This window comes from Strongylocentrotus purpuratus, unplaced genomic scaffold, assembly GCF_000002235.5.
Source record: "Strongylocentrotus purpuratus isolate Spur 01 unplaced genomic scaffold, Spur_5.0 spur5_scaffold_21, whole genome shotgun sequence".
NCBI classification, from domain to species: Eukaryota; Metazoa; Echinodermata; class Echinoidea; order Camarodonta; family Strongylocentrotidae; genus Strongylocentrotus; species Strongylocentrotus purpuratus.
In genome coordinates, this window is record NW_022145607.1 from 17155716 (window position 1) to 17171536 (window position 15821).

At 36.0% G+C, this 15821-nt stretch overlaps 1 protein-coding gene across 4 annotated transcripts; it reads left to right on the plus strand.

Moving 5' to 3' along the window:
- Positions 1-53: 53 nt before the first annotated feature.
- On the plus strand, positions 54-14544 carry LOC105436902. Of its 4 annotated transcripts, none has more exons than XM_030995186.1 (12): positions 57-165; positions 1316-1471; positions 2136-2289; positions 2795-3040; positions 3503-3613; positions 4412-4729; positions 5202-5339; positions 8147-9458; positions 11193-11259; positions 11973-12095; positions 13015-13120; positions 13977-14540. In XM_030995186.1, exons 3-12 carry the CDS (start codon positions 2146-2148, stop codon positions 14343-14345), a joined length of 2934 nt encoding a protein of 977 aa, XP_030851046.1. In that variant the 5' UTR covers positions 57-165; positions 1316-1471; positions 2136-2145; the 3' UTR covers positions 14346-14540. The 4 variants fall into 4 exon arrangements, with proteins under 4 accessions (XP_030851047.1, XP_030851046.1, XP_030851045.1 ...); XM_030995185.1 differs by having other exon boundaries at positions 1316-1467; positions 13977-14539; XM_030995187.1 differs by lacking the exon at positions 1316-1471 and having other exon boundaries at positions 54-165.
- Positions 14545-15821: the final 1277 nt, after the last annotated feature.

Here is a 15821-nt window from a genome sequence, read left to right on the forward strand (position 1 = left end):
AACAAGGGACGAAGATGAATGTCTTGAAAGATTCCGTAGATGATACCAACGTTCGCAGTGAAGAATTGCCTGTTGTATTCCAATGTCAGAGCTGTAAATCAATTTTGAGTGATTCCTTGGCTTTTCTAATCGCGAATGACGATATGAAAACCATCACCGTGAATCGTGAGTATTAATGCATTGCCCCACGTGCAGACATCTGTGTGACTCAGCTCCGCTGCGCGCTGCATGCTACACTACATCTGCATTGAGCTTGAGCCAAAGCTTCAAACTCAAAGCCAAGGCTAGGCATTAAGGCCTAGGCTAAAGTTAAGCCTAAGTCAATACGCATTAGCATTGACTCTCTATAGAGTACCGAAGCTGTGACGTCAAAAAATCTATTTTTAGATATTTTTTTCTTCCTTTTCTGAAAGAGCATCAAAATTAAAAAATAATGTCCAAATGAAATGTTGAAAAACCAATTGAAAAGGTCTAGCATCTAGAGTTCTAAAGTTAGAATCTAGATCTACAAAATTTTGGGAAATTTTGAAAATTGGGTGGATAGTGATTCTTTACCATTTTGATATATTTGGATGGCCCTGTGGATGTATTTATAAACACTAACAAATTAGCCCCTAAAAGTAAAACACTTCTGCTTTCGAGAAAAATTGAATACCGGTATAAAAATTTACTGGTGCTCCCGGTAAATCTAAATAAATGTTGATTAATTTCAAATAGTGCCTACGGCCGTACGATGTTAGCTGCGACCATGAAAATCTCAGAATATGTAGTTTTGATATATAATTTCCAAGCGGGAATAGCTAATCGGTCAATTTTAGTCAAGAAGCATTGTGTTATACTTAATATCTTAACCTTGAGAGGGAGCCACAATGCCACATAGACCCTACAGAGTTTTAAATTTACAATTTCAAAACTTTAGACTCGTTTTCAACCGCGACAACGATCACTTAATATTGCAGGATTGCATTGAACCAAATTCATGACCCCATACCAAAACTTTGTATTACCTTTAAAGGCATCGATCATTTAACAATGTTAAATCTGAGATGCATAGCCCTACATGTGCGTGTTCTCAGTGTCTGTCGTATAGTGTAATATTAAAGCTCCAAAAAATTGCTCTTCAAAATGACCAAGAAGTGCCTCAAAAGTAAAAATCTTTAAAAGTAAAAGACCTAGACTATTTATTTATTCGATTAATCATAATGATTTGTTGGTATATTATATGTCATCATATGTTTTGTTTTTAATTACAGGGTAAATATCATTTCTCATTTATTATATTTTATTTTGCCTACTTAATCCTTGCTAAATGGAGATGATTTACTAGAGTAAAGGAGGGAGTTTTCCGCCACTTCAGCACTTCTCGTTTTCTAAATTCGCTACTTCGCTCGTGCTTGAAGAGAAATTCACAGGTACTGCATAGCAATAGCCCCAGGTACCAAAGCTGCAAAGATTTGGTGTTCACACGTAAGTACATCTGCTCCTAATTTTCCTTTAAAACTTGACATATTCTATTGGACGTCGAGTCCAATTTATAGCTTTCTTACGTGTGCAGCTATAAAGACGATAGGAACTTAAATATCTAGACCTCGCTTATTCTTTAATTCATTGTATTTACGGTAAAATCTCTCGTAAACTGGAGCTCTTGGGCTACAGTCCTCTGTCTATCGCAACCATTTTGCAACTGAAGCCTAAATTTGTGTGTGCGAGCTATTGAAATTCCAGCTTGTTACAAGTGGGCAGCAGCTGGAGTTTTCGGCCACGCAACGTAAGATGCCAAATTCGCACAACTGACTCACTGCTAAGACGCAAATTAAGATGAGGAGAGCAAAGACAAATGAGATGGTGTAAAGAAAATATTTGAAATGATAAAAAGAATAAATTATAAATAAATAGTCTAGATCTAGGGTCTAAAATGAAGATGATAATGAGAAAAAAGATGACAGCAGTGATGAAGATGACGATGACAATGAAAAAAGGTGATGATGATAATGAAAGAAGGGATGACATTAGGAAAAAGATTGAAAAGTTCACACAGAAATTTTACTTTGAATACTCTGATAACATACTTTTGTATGCTTTTATCGGACTCTAGATAAAATTAAATTTATCCTCTTCTTCTTTTCTTTTTTTAGAACAAGAGAGATGGCTCCAGTGAGAGGAAGTTACAGACGTGGGTATGACCAGGAGGCTATGGAAAATGCCATACAAAGAGTCAAGTTGGGGGAGGTTTCCACAAGGGAAGCTTCTCGACTCTATAAAGTTCCCAGAGCCACCCTTATGGATAAGGTACATTAGATGAAATAAAGCCATGCAGTTGATTTGATCACTTACCAAAAATATACATTTAAATGAAGATATGCAAAAAGAAACAATTAAGGCGATTTAAAAAAAAAGAATTTATTCTATATACATATACGTCTTTCCTTAGGTTACCATTGGAGTTAAAATAAGAATATCAGAGTGATAGTGCTTGATAGATGATTGTATAAATGGTTTCACTAAAGTTCTTTTCCGTTTGAATTAATCTTCTAATGGTGACTATATGGAGGTGAGCCTTTTTTCCAGAGCTTTGTAGCAGTGTTATATTGATTATATATTATTCTATCACCACGATCAAGCGGAACCTTAAGCGGAGGCAAATTGAAATCAAGACTTGGACAATTGCTGCAGGCCAGCGAGCTGTATGGAGAACAGCTGTAAATTGAAAATGAAGGCAGTCATTGTCGCTTCGCGACAGACAGCTACTACTACCACCACGACTAATGTCTTTTTGTTTATATTTTCTTTTTAGTTGGCCAATAGGGTTCCGCTTAATTGCCGTAGTGGACCAAGCCCTAAGCTTCCTATAGCTGATGAAGCGAATTGCGCTAAACGGGTCATTAGAACAAGAGCGATGGCTCCAGTGAGAGGAAGTTACAGACGTGGGTATGACCAGGAGGTTATGGAAAATGCTGTACAAAGAGTCAAGTTAGGGGAGATTTCCATGAGGGAAGCTTCTCGACTCTATAAAGTTCCCAGAGCCACCCTTATGGATAAGGTACATTAAATTAAATAAAGCCATGCAGTTGATTTGATCGTTTATCCAAAATATTTATTTTTAAATGAAGATATGCAGAAAAAAACAATTAAGGCGATTATCGAAAAAAAAATTGTTCTCTATATACGTCTTTTGTAAGATTGACAATAGAGGTCTCAAATGAATTTTTAATAATATATAATTAATAAACATTATTATCATTATCAATTTTATAGCAATACTGTATATGACGTTTATCCCTAGGTTACGTACCATTGGAGTTAGAATAAGAATATCAGAGTGACATTGCTTGATAGATAATTGTATTAATGGTTTCACTAAATTTCTTCTGTTTTAATTGATCTTCTAATGGTGACAAAATGGAGGGGGCCTTTTGTTCCAGAGCTTTGTAGCAGTGTTATACTGATTATATGTTATTCTACCACCACAGCTAATGTATTTTTGTTTTTATTTTCCTTTTAGTTGGCCAATAGGGTTCCGCTTAATTGCCGTAGTGGACCGAGCCCTAAGCTCCCTATAGCTGAGAAAGGGAACAGCGCTGAACAAGGGAAAAAAAGAAAAAAAACAATTAAGGTGATTGTCAAAAAAAAAATTATTCTATATACGTCTTTTGTAAGATTGGCAATAGAGGTCTACGTATGAATTTTAATAATATATAATTAATAAACATTATTATCTTTATCAATTTTATTGCAATATTATAAGATGATAACATAGATCCTAATCAAATGATTGGCTGAAAGCGTACACGTGACCAGGCATTTATTTTGCCTAACGGGTAACCGTGCGTAATTTGGGTAATGACCGGTCATTATCAAAATCATGTTAGAAAACATCATTTTATAAAACAAATGAAACATACATCTTATAAAACAAATAATACACATCATTTTGTTTGGGCATTAGTAAATTTACCCACACTTGGTACCTTCTAAACAGTCCAAACGTTAGAGTGTTCCAAGGGTACCTTGTGTGGGTAATTCTTACTAATGCCCTCACTGATGTTTATTATATGTATACTGTATACCTGTATGATGTTTATCCCTAGGTTACTATTGGAGTTAAAATAAGAATATCAGAGTGACAGTGCTTGATAGATGATTGTATTAATGGTTTCACGAAAGTTGTTCTCTGTTTAAATTGATCTTCTAATAGTGACAATATATATTCATTTAATTGTATTTCGTTTTTTAATGTAATGTTTGTTTGTATAATTACTTGTTTAAATTTATTTGTGAAATATGGAAATAAATTGTAATCAAATCAAATCATATGGAGGGGGCCTTTTGTTCCAGAGCTTTGTAGCTGTATTATATTGATTATATGTTATTCTACCACAACTAATGTCTTTTTGTTTATATTTCTTTTTAGTTGGCCAATAGGGTTCCGCTTAATTGCCGTAGTGGACCGAGCCCTAAGCTCCCTATAGCTGAGGAAGCAAATTGCGCTGAACAGGTCATTAGAACAAGAGAGATGGCTCCAAGCCCTGATCTCCCTATAGCTGAGGAAGTGAATTGCGCTGAACAGGTCATTAGAACAGGAGCGATGGCTCCAGTGAGAGGAAGTTACAGACGTGGGTATGACCAGGAGGCTATGGTCAATGCTGTACAAAGAGTTTCGTTGGGGGAGATTTCCGTGAGGGAAGCTTCTCGACTCTATAAAGTTCCCAGAGCCACCCTTATGGATAAGGTACATTAGATAAAATAAAGCCATGCTGTTGATTTGATCACTTACCAAAAATATATGTTTAAATGAAGATATGCTAAAAAAAAATTAAATTAAGGCGATTATCAAAAAAGAAATTGTTCTATATATACGTCTTTTGTAAGATCGGCAATAGAGGTAAACATATGAATTTTAATAACATATAATTAATAAACATTATTATCATTATCAATTTTATAGCAATACTGTATATGACGTTTATCCCTAGGTTACGTACCATTGGAGTTAAAATAAGAATATCAGAGTGACATTGCTTGATAGATAATTGTATTAATGGTTTCACTAAATTTCTTCTCCATTTGAATTCATCTTCTAATGGTGACAATATGGAGGGGGCTTAGTTGTTCCAGAGCTTTGTACATGTAGCTATGTTATATTGATTTTATGTATTTCTAACGCCACAACTAATGTCTTTTTGTTTATATTTTCTTTTTAGTTGTCCTATAGGGTTCCGCTTAATTGCCGTAGTGGACCACGCCCTTATCTCACTATGGATGAGGAAGCGAACATCGCTGAATGGGTCATTAGAATGGCGAAAATCGGGTACGGACAAACCCTAAGCGATCTCAAACAGGTATAACAACATTTCTTTTAATTGAATAATTGTTAATTTACCCGAGCAATTTACCTCAGTTATTAAACAGCTCTCCCAGCCGGCTCTTTATGAAATTTATTACCCTTCTCCATTCTCTGAGTGCCTGGCTACATTATGAAAAGCTCTCGTTAGAACTATAACCCACCACTATAACACAGGAACCAATGTAAACCAGGTGGGGTATAGCTACCCCAATTTCATTTCTCTCGTTAAAACTTTGACAGAGCCAATAATACCCCACCACTATAACACAGGAACCAATGTAAACCAGGTGGGGTATAGCTACCCCAATTTCGTTTCTCTCGTTAAAACTTTGACAGAGCCAATAATACCCCACCACTATAACACATGAACCAATGTAAACCAGGTGGGGTATAGCTACCCCAATTTTGATTCTCTCGTTAAAACTTGGACAGAGCCTTGCAGCTCTGCGTGAGAGATGGCAGCTGTACTCGTCATCATCTTATGTAATAGTGTAAACAAAGTCTTTCTGGGGCTCTGCCTGAAAGGAAATGAGAAGTAGGAAATATATATTTTACTTGTTTTAAGATTTTTTCATGTCCAAAAGTCACTTATAATTTAGATAAAGACCATGAAAGTTCAAACGAAGCAAAATGACCCAGAATTGGCAATAAAACAACAATTTTAATTGTGAAAATTAGCACTCTTTCTCCCTTCCTCTCTCCCTCTATCATGCTTACATGTATCTCTCCCTCCCTCTCTATCACCTCGCCAAGGTCTCCGCAGGGGGATTACACATTGTTTAGCGCTAGTGTTTATTTTAGGCTTAGCTCTAGGGTAGTGAAAGTCAAATGGGGGTTTCAATTTTAAACGACAAGTTTTTGTCATGAAAAGGCAGAAGGTCCCATTTTTGTTTTTACATTTTTTTTCCTTTTAATGCTGGTGATTTTACTTACTTTACTCTACTTTGGTGTTGAGGCTTGAAGCTTCAGCTTATGTGCCCCTCTTTACTGCATTGGTTTTGTGTTGGTATGGGCAGTATTTCATATGATAGCTGATTTTTTTTTTTTTTTTTTTTTTTTTAAATATATATGTATACCGGTATATACTTTTTAGCAATTTCTAGCAATCACTTCACACAAGGCTTTTCAACATCATTATAAAACTAGAAATTTAATTCGTCATGGGGACGAATTAGGTGGTCTGTTTTCAATTTTATGATCATTGAAAAGTCAAAAAAGAAAAAAAAGTGAAGAAAAAAAATTGTTGGAGACTCCCGGACTCGAACCAGGGACCTTGAGGTCGGAAGTCAAGTGCGTTACCGATATACCAAAACATTTCCCATAGAGATTACACGTAAACGGAAAATAGAATTCACAAATCCCACTTTGTAAGTGAAATATGAGCATGATCCCGGCATCTAATCGAAAAATAAAGGGCACACTTGTGATAGCTTATTCTCTCAGCTACATCATACTCAAAGCTCATTGTAAACGAACATAAAACGACGGAGATATTGCTCGCGAAAAACGAGAATGTAGAATCCCGTTTTGTGAAAAATTAACATGCTTCCTTTAATCGCAAAAATACGCCATGATGCTTTCGTCAAAATGAAAATTTGTGACAACTGCATTTGTAGAGAATTGTCTCAGCTAAAACATATCAAAATTTAGAAGAAAATTGATCAATATTTACAGAGATACAATCAATTTTCCAAAAATCTGCTGACGTCATAATATGCAAATTGAAATTTTGAGTTCGGAGGCCATTATGATGACGTCATGAGTTAATTGAGGGTCAAATGAGACATGAAATCATATCTCCAACTCATACTTTTTGCAACTATGATATAAAAATTGGAAGTCAATTGACTATGTGAAGAGCTATTTCGATTTTTAAAATGGCATGTATTTGATCAAATTTGCATTATATTTCCCATAGCAGCACGCGCGGATTTTGAACTTTGACGCGCGCTCACAGCCTTATGAAAGGTCAAGAGTAACTGAAATTATTGTAAATTGTCATTTACGGTAAGAGGAATCTAAATCATGTAAAAAAATTGAATTTGACCTCTTCCGCGTGCCGTGAGCGCGCGCAACGCGTGCGGGGACACGTACGGACGGAAAATTTTGAAATGCTTAAAATGACCTGATTCGTACTCTCGTTTAATAGTTAAGTGATTTTTAGCATTTTAAAATTTTGACGCACGCGTACGTGCGCGTCATGACCTTTATGTGACCTTTGATGACATGACTTGTTGACCCTTGACCTGAAGTATATATGATATTAATATGAATGACCTTTGATAATGCATCATGAAGATATGATGGATAATGTGATTCCACAAAATGGCGCCTGGATGACGTCACGATGACTTGATGACCTTGAAAATGTTTCTGTCACGTCTCATGACAATGACCTATCACTGTGTCAAAATTGAAAGAAATTAACACAACCAATCATGAGTTATCCTATGAACAAAAAAGTGTAGGAAATAAATAAAAATAAATAATAATAAATAATAAAGAAAGAAAATTCTGACGAAAACAATAGGTGATCTGTTTTCAACAGACCACCTAATGAAATAAGTAGAAAAAATAGCTTCCTTTACCATGAATTAATGTGGCGTCCAAAGAGTGAATAGACTAGTCCAATCTGATTACTCCTTCTTACTCTTAAAAGAGGATTAGACTGTAATATATTACCTGAAACATTAAGTGACTCAGCAATTCTCTTAAATAATACCCTGACCGAATAACAATTATGTAAGAAAGAGTATTTTACCTTGTTATCCTTCATTTCCCTATTTTTTCCCCTTTTTTCAGACAGTGAAAAAGATCCTAGATGATGACGGGAGACCCACGCCCTTCAAGGATAATCTTCCAGGGAAGAAATGGATGAAAGAATTCCAGCATCGCCATCCAGAGCTGGTGATGAGAACCCCCCAACTGCTGGGAAAAGAGAGAGCTGTGCTGTCGGTCGAGGTAATCTCAAGATGGTACAACCAACTTGAGGACTTTCTGACCTGTGAAAATGCTGCCAGCATTCTGACGGAGCCGGGAAGAATGTTTAATTGCGACGAGTCCCGTTTTGTTTTGGGTGAGGGGAGAAATCAGAACATCCTTGCGAAGAAAGGTGAGCATGATGTAACCTCAGTTGGCAACAGCGACAAGAGGCAAATAACAGTCCTTGCCAACATGTCATCAGATGGCACCTACCTTCCCCCCTTGATCGTATTCCCCGGTGTTAGGCTCAGCCCAGTGGTCGCTGAAGGAGCCCCCGAAGGCTCATACATAGGAGGCTCCCCCATTGGCCGGATGAACAGCGAGGTTTTCTTTTGCTATATCTCCAATTGTTTTATACCATTCGTCAAACAGAAGGGGGTTAATTTCCCAGTTCTACTTCTTGTCGACGGTGACAGGAGTCATCTGTCTTTCGAGTTGAATGAACTCTGCAAGGTAAACAAGGTAATACTTTACTGTTTGCCACCAAATGCTTCTCACATGATTCAGCCTTGCAGTTTGAGTCTCTTCTCCTCACTGAAGGAGAAGTGGGCGGCCACTGAGAGCAAGTACAGGATGGAGAATGAGGGTGCTCCTGTCAGCAAAGTTATGTTTGCGCGAGAGTTTGACAAGGCATGGACGGAGATAACCTGCGACCCCATGGTTGCACGGAATGGATTCCGTGCAGCTGGGTTATTTCCCTTCACAAAGACATGCATGGGGGACAAACTTCTACCAGCGACAGTCTTTGTCAGGACTCCAGCAACACAAGATAAGCCTGCGAAAGCTGCCGCGGGGCAAGCGCCAGATGCACCACCTGCACCACCTGCTCAGCCAGATGCGCCACCTAATACATCAATAGATGCAGGGGGAAAGTCCTTTGTCAGCCCTTCCCTCAAACACCATCTCCGCTTCCGTCCTATCACCGTCCCTCCAAAGAAGCGGGAAACGTTGAAAACAAAGAGGCAGAAGAAAGAAGAAGAACAAAAGAACAAGATCAAGAGAAAAGAAGAAAGAAAAAGAAAAACAACAGAGAAGGAAGAAGCGAAAAAGAAGAAGAAGAAGAAGAAGACAGTTCGTAGTGCCGACAGAGAGGAAGCAATAGACAAGGTCTACACATGTGGAGATTGCGGAGGTGAATACTTTAATGAAGATGATGATGACTGGGTCGAGTGCGACGCCTGCCATCAACGGTATCATGTCGTCTTTACTGCTCTTGCCAATCTGACAAATGCAGAAATCACTAAGATCCATTTTAGATGTTACAACTGTTGAAGATGAAGAGTTTAAATGCAAGAACAGATTAACGCAATTTTTTAACAACAAAAATAAATAAAATTCATAATAGAGTCTAGTTCTTTTTCGAATGATAGGGCCTATAATGCTCATTACATATGAAGGTATATAGTAGAAGTTATGGTTAAAATTACACACAATTTCATTTAATTTCTTTATGTTTCATGAAAATTTGTATTTGCAAGAGTAGTAGAGACAACATGATACCATTGATCGCAATGTACAGTGTACATGTAGTACTTGTATTCATTTATTTCAAATCGCCAATGTGAGCTTCTTCACTAAAGGTACTATGTCCCATTTGCAGGCCCCAAAAAATGAAAAGGTTAAATTCCAATGGCATTTGAAAGATATTACTAATTTAGAACTTCCCTTAAAAAAAGGGGGGGGGGGCTTGAAAATGTCTTTAAGTGGAAAAAAAACGACTATTAGTTGTCGAATCGACTTAAGTGATACGTATTAGTCTGATTTTCAAACTATTGTACCGAATGGTTGTTTAATCAGATTAATTTTGGCCATTACAAGAAGTGGGTTATTGATGTAGACAAATGCTCATGTACCCTTTACAGCTCATTTTATGTATGTTATTACCAAAGAAGAATAAAAGCCAGTCATTCACTCAATAGTGTCTGACAGTGAAGTAGACAAGTAAAAGGGTTTCCTTGCATAATTTGATTATTAGGACACTGCTAACATTTAAATTTCACCGATAGGACATACATGTGCATGACATATTTATAATTCCTGCAAAGTTCTACAGAATTCGATGTTGGCTGCAAAAGGGACATAGTATCTTTAAAGGTAAAGACCAGTATTGGAAACGCCCCAATTTCGAAAAATGAAATGGAAGCTCTTATTACCAATCATGTGAAAGAATACGTTTTGACTAATACATGATGATAAAAATTTTGCCGCGAAACCGCCTACTAATTGATATATTTGGTAAATTAGTTTATCTACATGGTCTGTGAGAGATAAACGCATGTGTCTCGCACGTTTGCGTATAGTCCCATATACATCTTTCTGTGTACAGTGCTCGTAACTTTACGAAGACTGGGCCAAATTTCTTATCATTTTGATGATTCCAGAACCTTGCAGTACACACCAATATTTATATGCTAGATGATCAACCTTTTCTGATCAATTCCACAACATTTCTTTCACAATGCAATCGCATGACCATAACTGGTCTTTACCTTTAAGATGAAATTTATTTATTAAATAACTTGATTCCATTTGTTACTTACCTATCTTTAATGATATACTTACAGCAGGAGAAATGTCTATTTTTAATTCTTGAATTGAATAAACAAAATTATGTCATGAATGAGGAAATCAAATTTCTCCTATTCATTTCAAGATTGCTTTTGATTTTTCATGAAATCATTTGTTTGTGTTTTTTGACAGAATTACTGTAATCTTTAAGAAATGAGGAGAATGACATTTAGTGTTCCATAAAACTATGTTTTAAGTGAAATTACATGTAGTTTTCAAATAGCATGCCTTTATGATTTTATGAATATATTATTGGAGGCATTAGGACTATGTTTTTTTCTCTCTCTCTTTTCTTCAGGAGTAAACTCTTCTGCTGAGATATCAGCAAAACTTATCACATCAACGCATGGTGTAGACCAAGGAAGGTGAGCAAGGTTCTACCGTATTTAATTCAACATTTTTAAAAGTTTGTTATAAAATGGTTGGATTGGTGTGTATCTAGTAACACAAAAATGGGGGGGGGGGAATAGAAAAAAAAATATGTAATTACTCATTTGTCATCTGGAAATATGTGCAATTGATCATGTATACAGCAGGCCTGATAATTACCATACATGATTTAAATCTGTTTCCTGATTTTATTTTATTTTTTTCCTAATTTTTATATATTTTATTTTTCTTCCCGATTTTCTTACTCAAAAGGGGGGAATGTTGTTAGATGCCATTTTTTCCCCCCAAATCCTTTTTCTTTTTTTAAATCAATGGGGGGCGTGGATGTGCTCACTATCACCCCTGAAACAGGTGAAAAGAGAAAACAAGTTCAAATTTTTGAACACTGAATTCTGTAGTCCTATTGGCTAAATAAAGTGACTATCCTCCCTGATCCTTGAGGTAGAAATTAGATAAGCTATGATACCATAGAGTACTGAAGCTGTGACATCATAAAAATCTGAAGGTCGAAAACCAATTGAATATGTTAAGTATTGGCTGAGATATGACCATCTGAATAAATATATGTCCAATAGGAACTTAGTGTAATAGTGCTCTGGTTCCTAAATGAAGAAAAAAATGAGAAATTCTGAAAATAGATTTTTGATGACATCACATTTCACCACTCTATTGTCTTTATTTCTTTCAGTACGTACAGCCCAGTTGAATGCCACGACTGCCATGCTATGGTGGGCAAGGTTTACAGAACTACGCCAAGGCTTCTGGATGATCTTAGAGATAATTATACCTTGGATGCAAACAAACTTTCAATGTAAGTTCTTGATATGTGTAAAGGTTCTGAAATATAAGTTTTGTGTTGCATACTACCTCTAGTCTTAAAGCTAAAGTTGAGTTCTGGTCATGCAATTGCTTTGTGAAAGAAACAGTGTGGAATCAATCAGAAAAGGTTGATCATCATCATTGGTGTTTACTGCAAGATTCTGGAATCATCTAAATGATAAGAATTTTGGCCCAGTCTCGGTAAAGTTACAAGCACTGTACACAGAAATATGTATACGGGACTATACAAACGTGTGGCATAAAAATCTGTCCCGATGTTTATGCTGTTACATGCCATATTTATGATTTTAAGACATTTGAAGAGCCATGCTTTTCAGGGAACATTTTCAATCTGATGTTTTTCCACACTTGCATTATAACAATGATAACGCACACAACTTATTTTTCACCTTTTCCCAGAACTCAACTTTCTCTTTAAGTCTTGCAACATATTATTCATCTGAGCAAGCTCACTTAAATACGTACAGGCTTTTAGCAAGGATTTCAAATTGGCTGTCCAAATGTAAAAATAGGGTGTTCAAAAAATGTTGTTTTTTCATTAAAAAGTGTTGATAAAAGAAAAAATGTGGGGCGTCTTCCACAATAAATGGGCATCTTTTTGATGTGCAGCCACTATTTAGTTTGAATTAATACAAGATTTTTCCCTTATTTTCTCTATTTTCCCTATTTTTTTTCCAATGTTCTTCCGATTTTCTTCCAATTTTCCTACTCAAAAGGGGGGAATGTTGTTTGATGCCATTTTTCCCCAAAAAATCCTTCTTTTTTTTTTTTTTTACTCAAGGGGGGCGTGGTTGAGGGAAAACAAAAAAAATTGTTTTTCTTTTAGTGCTCACTATCATCCCTGAGTATGGCTGTGTAGCCTCAAAGTAACACTTTTGCTATTTTTGCAGCTATCAAATTGGATCCGCCACTACCACCGTATCCCCAGCAGACGATGCTGCAAGTTCTCTCCTAAACATGACCGATCTAAAGACTCTAAAGGAAACAATGCTGAAGGTAGGTGCATGGCGTGTAAAAAGAGATTGTGACCTTGATATTCAAGAAGATACACTATGAATATGACGGACAAAGAAAGCGGACAAAATATACAGTTCCTCATTCTACCCTCAACAATTGCTATTATGTCAAAATCTGTAGAACAGGTGTCACATGCATATTCACCTGTTCTACACATTTTTACATAACAGTAGTGAAGGGATGTTCCTTTGTCTACCGTATCAATTGTTGAGGGTAGAATGAGGAACTGTATATTTTGTCCGCTTTCTTTGTCCGTCATGTTCATAGTGATATCTTTGAGAATTACAGTTTCTATTGGACAGCTTTAGTAGAAAGAAAATAACTGGTATGGGAATGGAAAAAAATCAGTAGTCAGTTGGTTATAATGCTTGAAAAAGCATGCAATTTTTTTCTAAACAACAAACAAACAATAAAAAAACATTGCTATATGTTTTCTGACTGCAATTCACAATGCCTTATTTGTACAAATGCCAATTCCCTACACCTGTATAAACTGTTTTGTGAAACATTTAATAATAATAATAATATTTAGCTTCTGTATAGCGCTTAATACAAATGTCCCTAAGCGCTTTACAAATATACTATTACCCCGGTCATTGGATTCAGTGCTTGCCCGCACACATTGTGTGCACAATCTACAATTTTCAATGTATTCTGTTTTTGTTCATTGTGTTGTTAAACTTGTTTAATCAATATGTATGATCTATAGTAACCCCCAAGGAGCTCATACTGTAGATTTATTTTTGATTAGGTTAGTAAAAGTAAATCAAAGCAAAATGAATACAAAGAGCTATACTTTTAAATCAAATCCCCTTTATTGACATTATTCTCACAGCTGCAGGTTTTAATGTGCACTATGCATCAGAGGATAGCAAACATCGAGCAGTCTCTCGAGATTGAGGAAATCGACCCAGTCGGACCAACCCAAGACCTCATACCGCAGGTTCTCAGTCCAATTCCCAAACAGAAGCAAAGCAACGGCAACAAGGACATGGGCAGAGTTTCCCAAAATACCAGCATGCAGTTGGGATCAAACATTTCATCTTCAGCAAATAGTGATGGTAGTGGACCCAAGGAAAATGTTCCAAGCAAGAAGAAGTCAAAAAGACGAGGTGTTGACAGTCGTGAAAGTGTCTCTCTTGAAGAAAGGGTGAAGAAAAGGGAGAGGAGCACAAAAAGACTAAAGAAATCTGGAAATGATTGAATGCTGACAAAGGATGTACATGTATTAATATGTCCTGGAATATCCAGTATGGTTTTACTGTAGGTGATTCAATGCCTACATTCTTGGTCATTTACATAGAAATCTTTTTGATTCAGCGCATGAATTAGAAAGATTGTGAAGAGGTAGTGTCATTTGTAATGAATGGATATAACAATGATAGTTCCATTTTAAACAGAGATGCCAACCAGTACGATTACATCGTAATTAGTACGATAATAAGAGTGAAATACAATTTTTTTTTTTTAAATATTTTTTTTAAACCCATAAAAACAGCGGAATCGCATAAAAACCTGTACAAGTAAACCCCCGCAACCCCAACAAAAACTTTGCTTTACAATTTTCTCATTAAATTTTAATGAAAGAGAAAACATTTTTCTGAATTTTTACTGGCCCGGGGCCGACAGGCCAGTGGTAGTGTCGAGTTTTCGTGAAAATCTGATTTTTCTCTCCAAAATCTGATATTTTAGGATACTCAAATCTGTTTTTTGTGTCAAGAGGTTGGCATCCGTCTCTGCATAATTATTAATACTTGCCCTGCTATATTGAAGTATCCTTGTACTGTATACTTAGGAAATATCTATAGTTTCCCACATTTGACCAAATATTAGAGTTGAAACCGGACTCTTGAGCTTAGTTTTCATTGATCAAACACAAATAAACAAAGAAGATTGCTATGCTTTTCCCCTTTTAATACATATTTCTCCGTTGGAAATCTCAGGTCTTCTATATTTTTAGATATATTAATGTGGATAGAACATACTTTGTGAATTTAGAGTCGTAAGCAATTGCTTGACATGTATTTTAAGTCTTCCATAGCGCATTTTTATGGGTTCTAGTTTATCCTCTTTAAAGAGATAGTTGAGTTCTGTTTTCAGACCGCAAATGCCTTCAAAGTGCATGGTTATTTAGTTCTTATTCTTATCTATGACATTTATAGTGCCCTTTTAGAACCTAAAATTGCCATGAAGGTAATTTTAGACCCCAAAATGTGTGAAATTTAGCCAATATGATCATACCAATTCAGCTCCACTTTAAAAAAAACATGGTGACCGTTAATTAATTATTAAATTAAAAATAACAATACATGAGCCGGCTAATTGTGGGTAATATAAGCAACACGAAAATGCCAACATAAAGCCAACATCGGCATTGACTGGAATACGACGTAAAAGGCGTTATTTCGTGTTTATTAAACTTTTTTTTTCTTCAAATTTTTGAAAATATCTAATATTTGTGGTGGTACACAAGTTTTAGAAATCGTTATATTTCAGCCGTCTCGGAACCGATTTTGATCAAACAAAGATGATTTTGTCATTTAACTATTATGTTCTTTCAAACTTGACACTCAATTTTTCATTATTTTGTGTAGCGCCCTCTGCAACAGAACTCAACTATCCCTTTAAAGAGAAACTGGAGTTCTGGTAAATCTAGAATCCAATAAAACTTACACTGAAT

What these genes read in the sequence shown, in the direction of transcription:
- LOC105436902 (XM_030995187.1), top strand. Translation starts at nt 2,146, where the DNA reads ATGGCTCCAGTGAGAGGAAGTTACAGACGTGGGTATGACCAGGAGGCT. An exon ending in CACATGTGGAGATTGCGGAG is followed by an intron (nt 9,459 to 11,192) that starts GTGAATACTTTA and finishes TCTTTTCTTCAG; the next exon opens with GAGTAAACTCTTCTGCTGAG. An exon ending in CATGGTGTAGACCAAGGAAG is followed by an intron (nt 11,260 to 11,972) that starts GTGAGCAAGGTT and finishes TATTTCTTTCAG; the next exon opens with TACGTACAGCCCAGTTGAAT.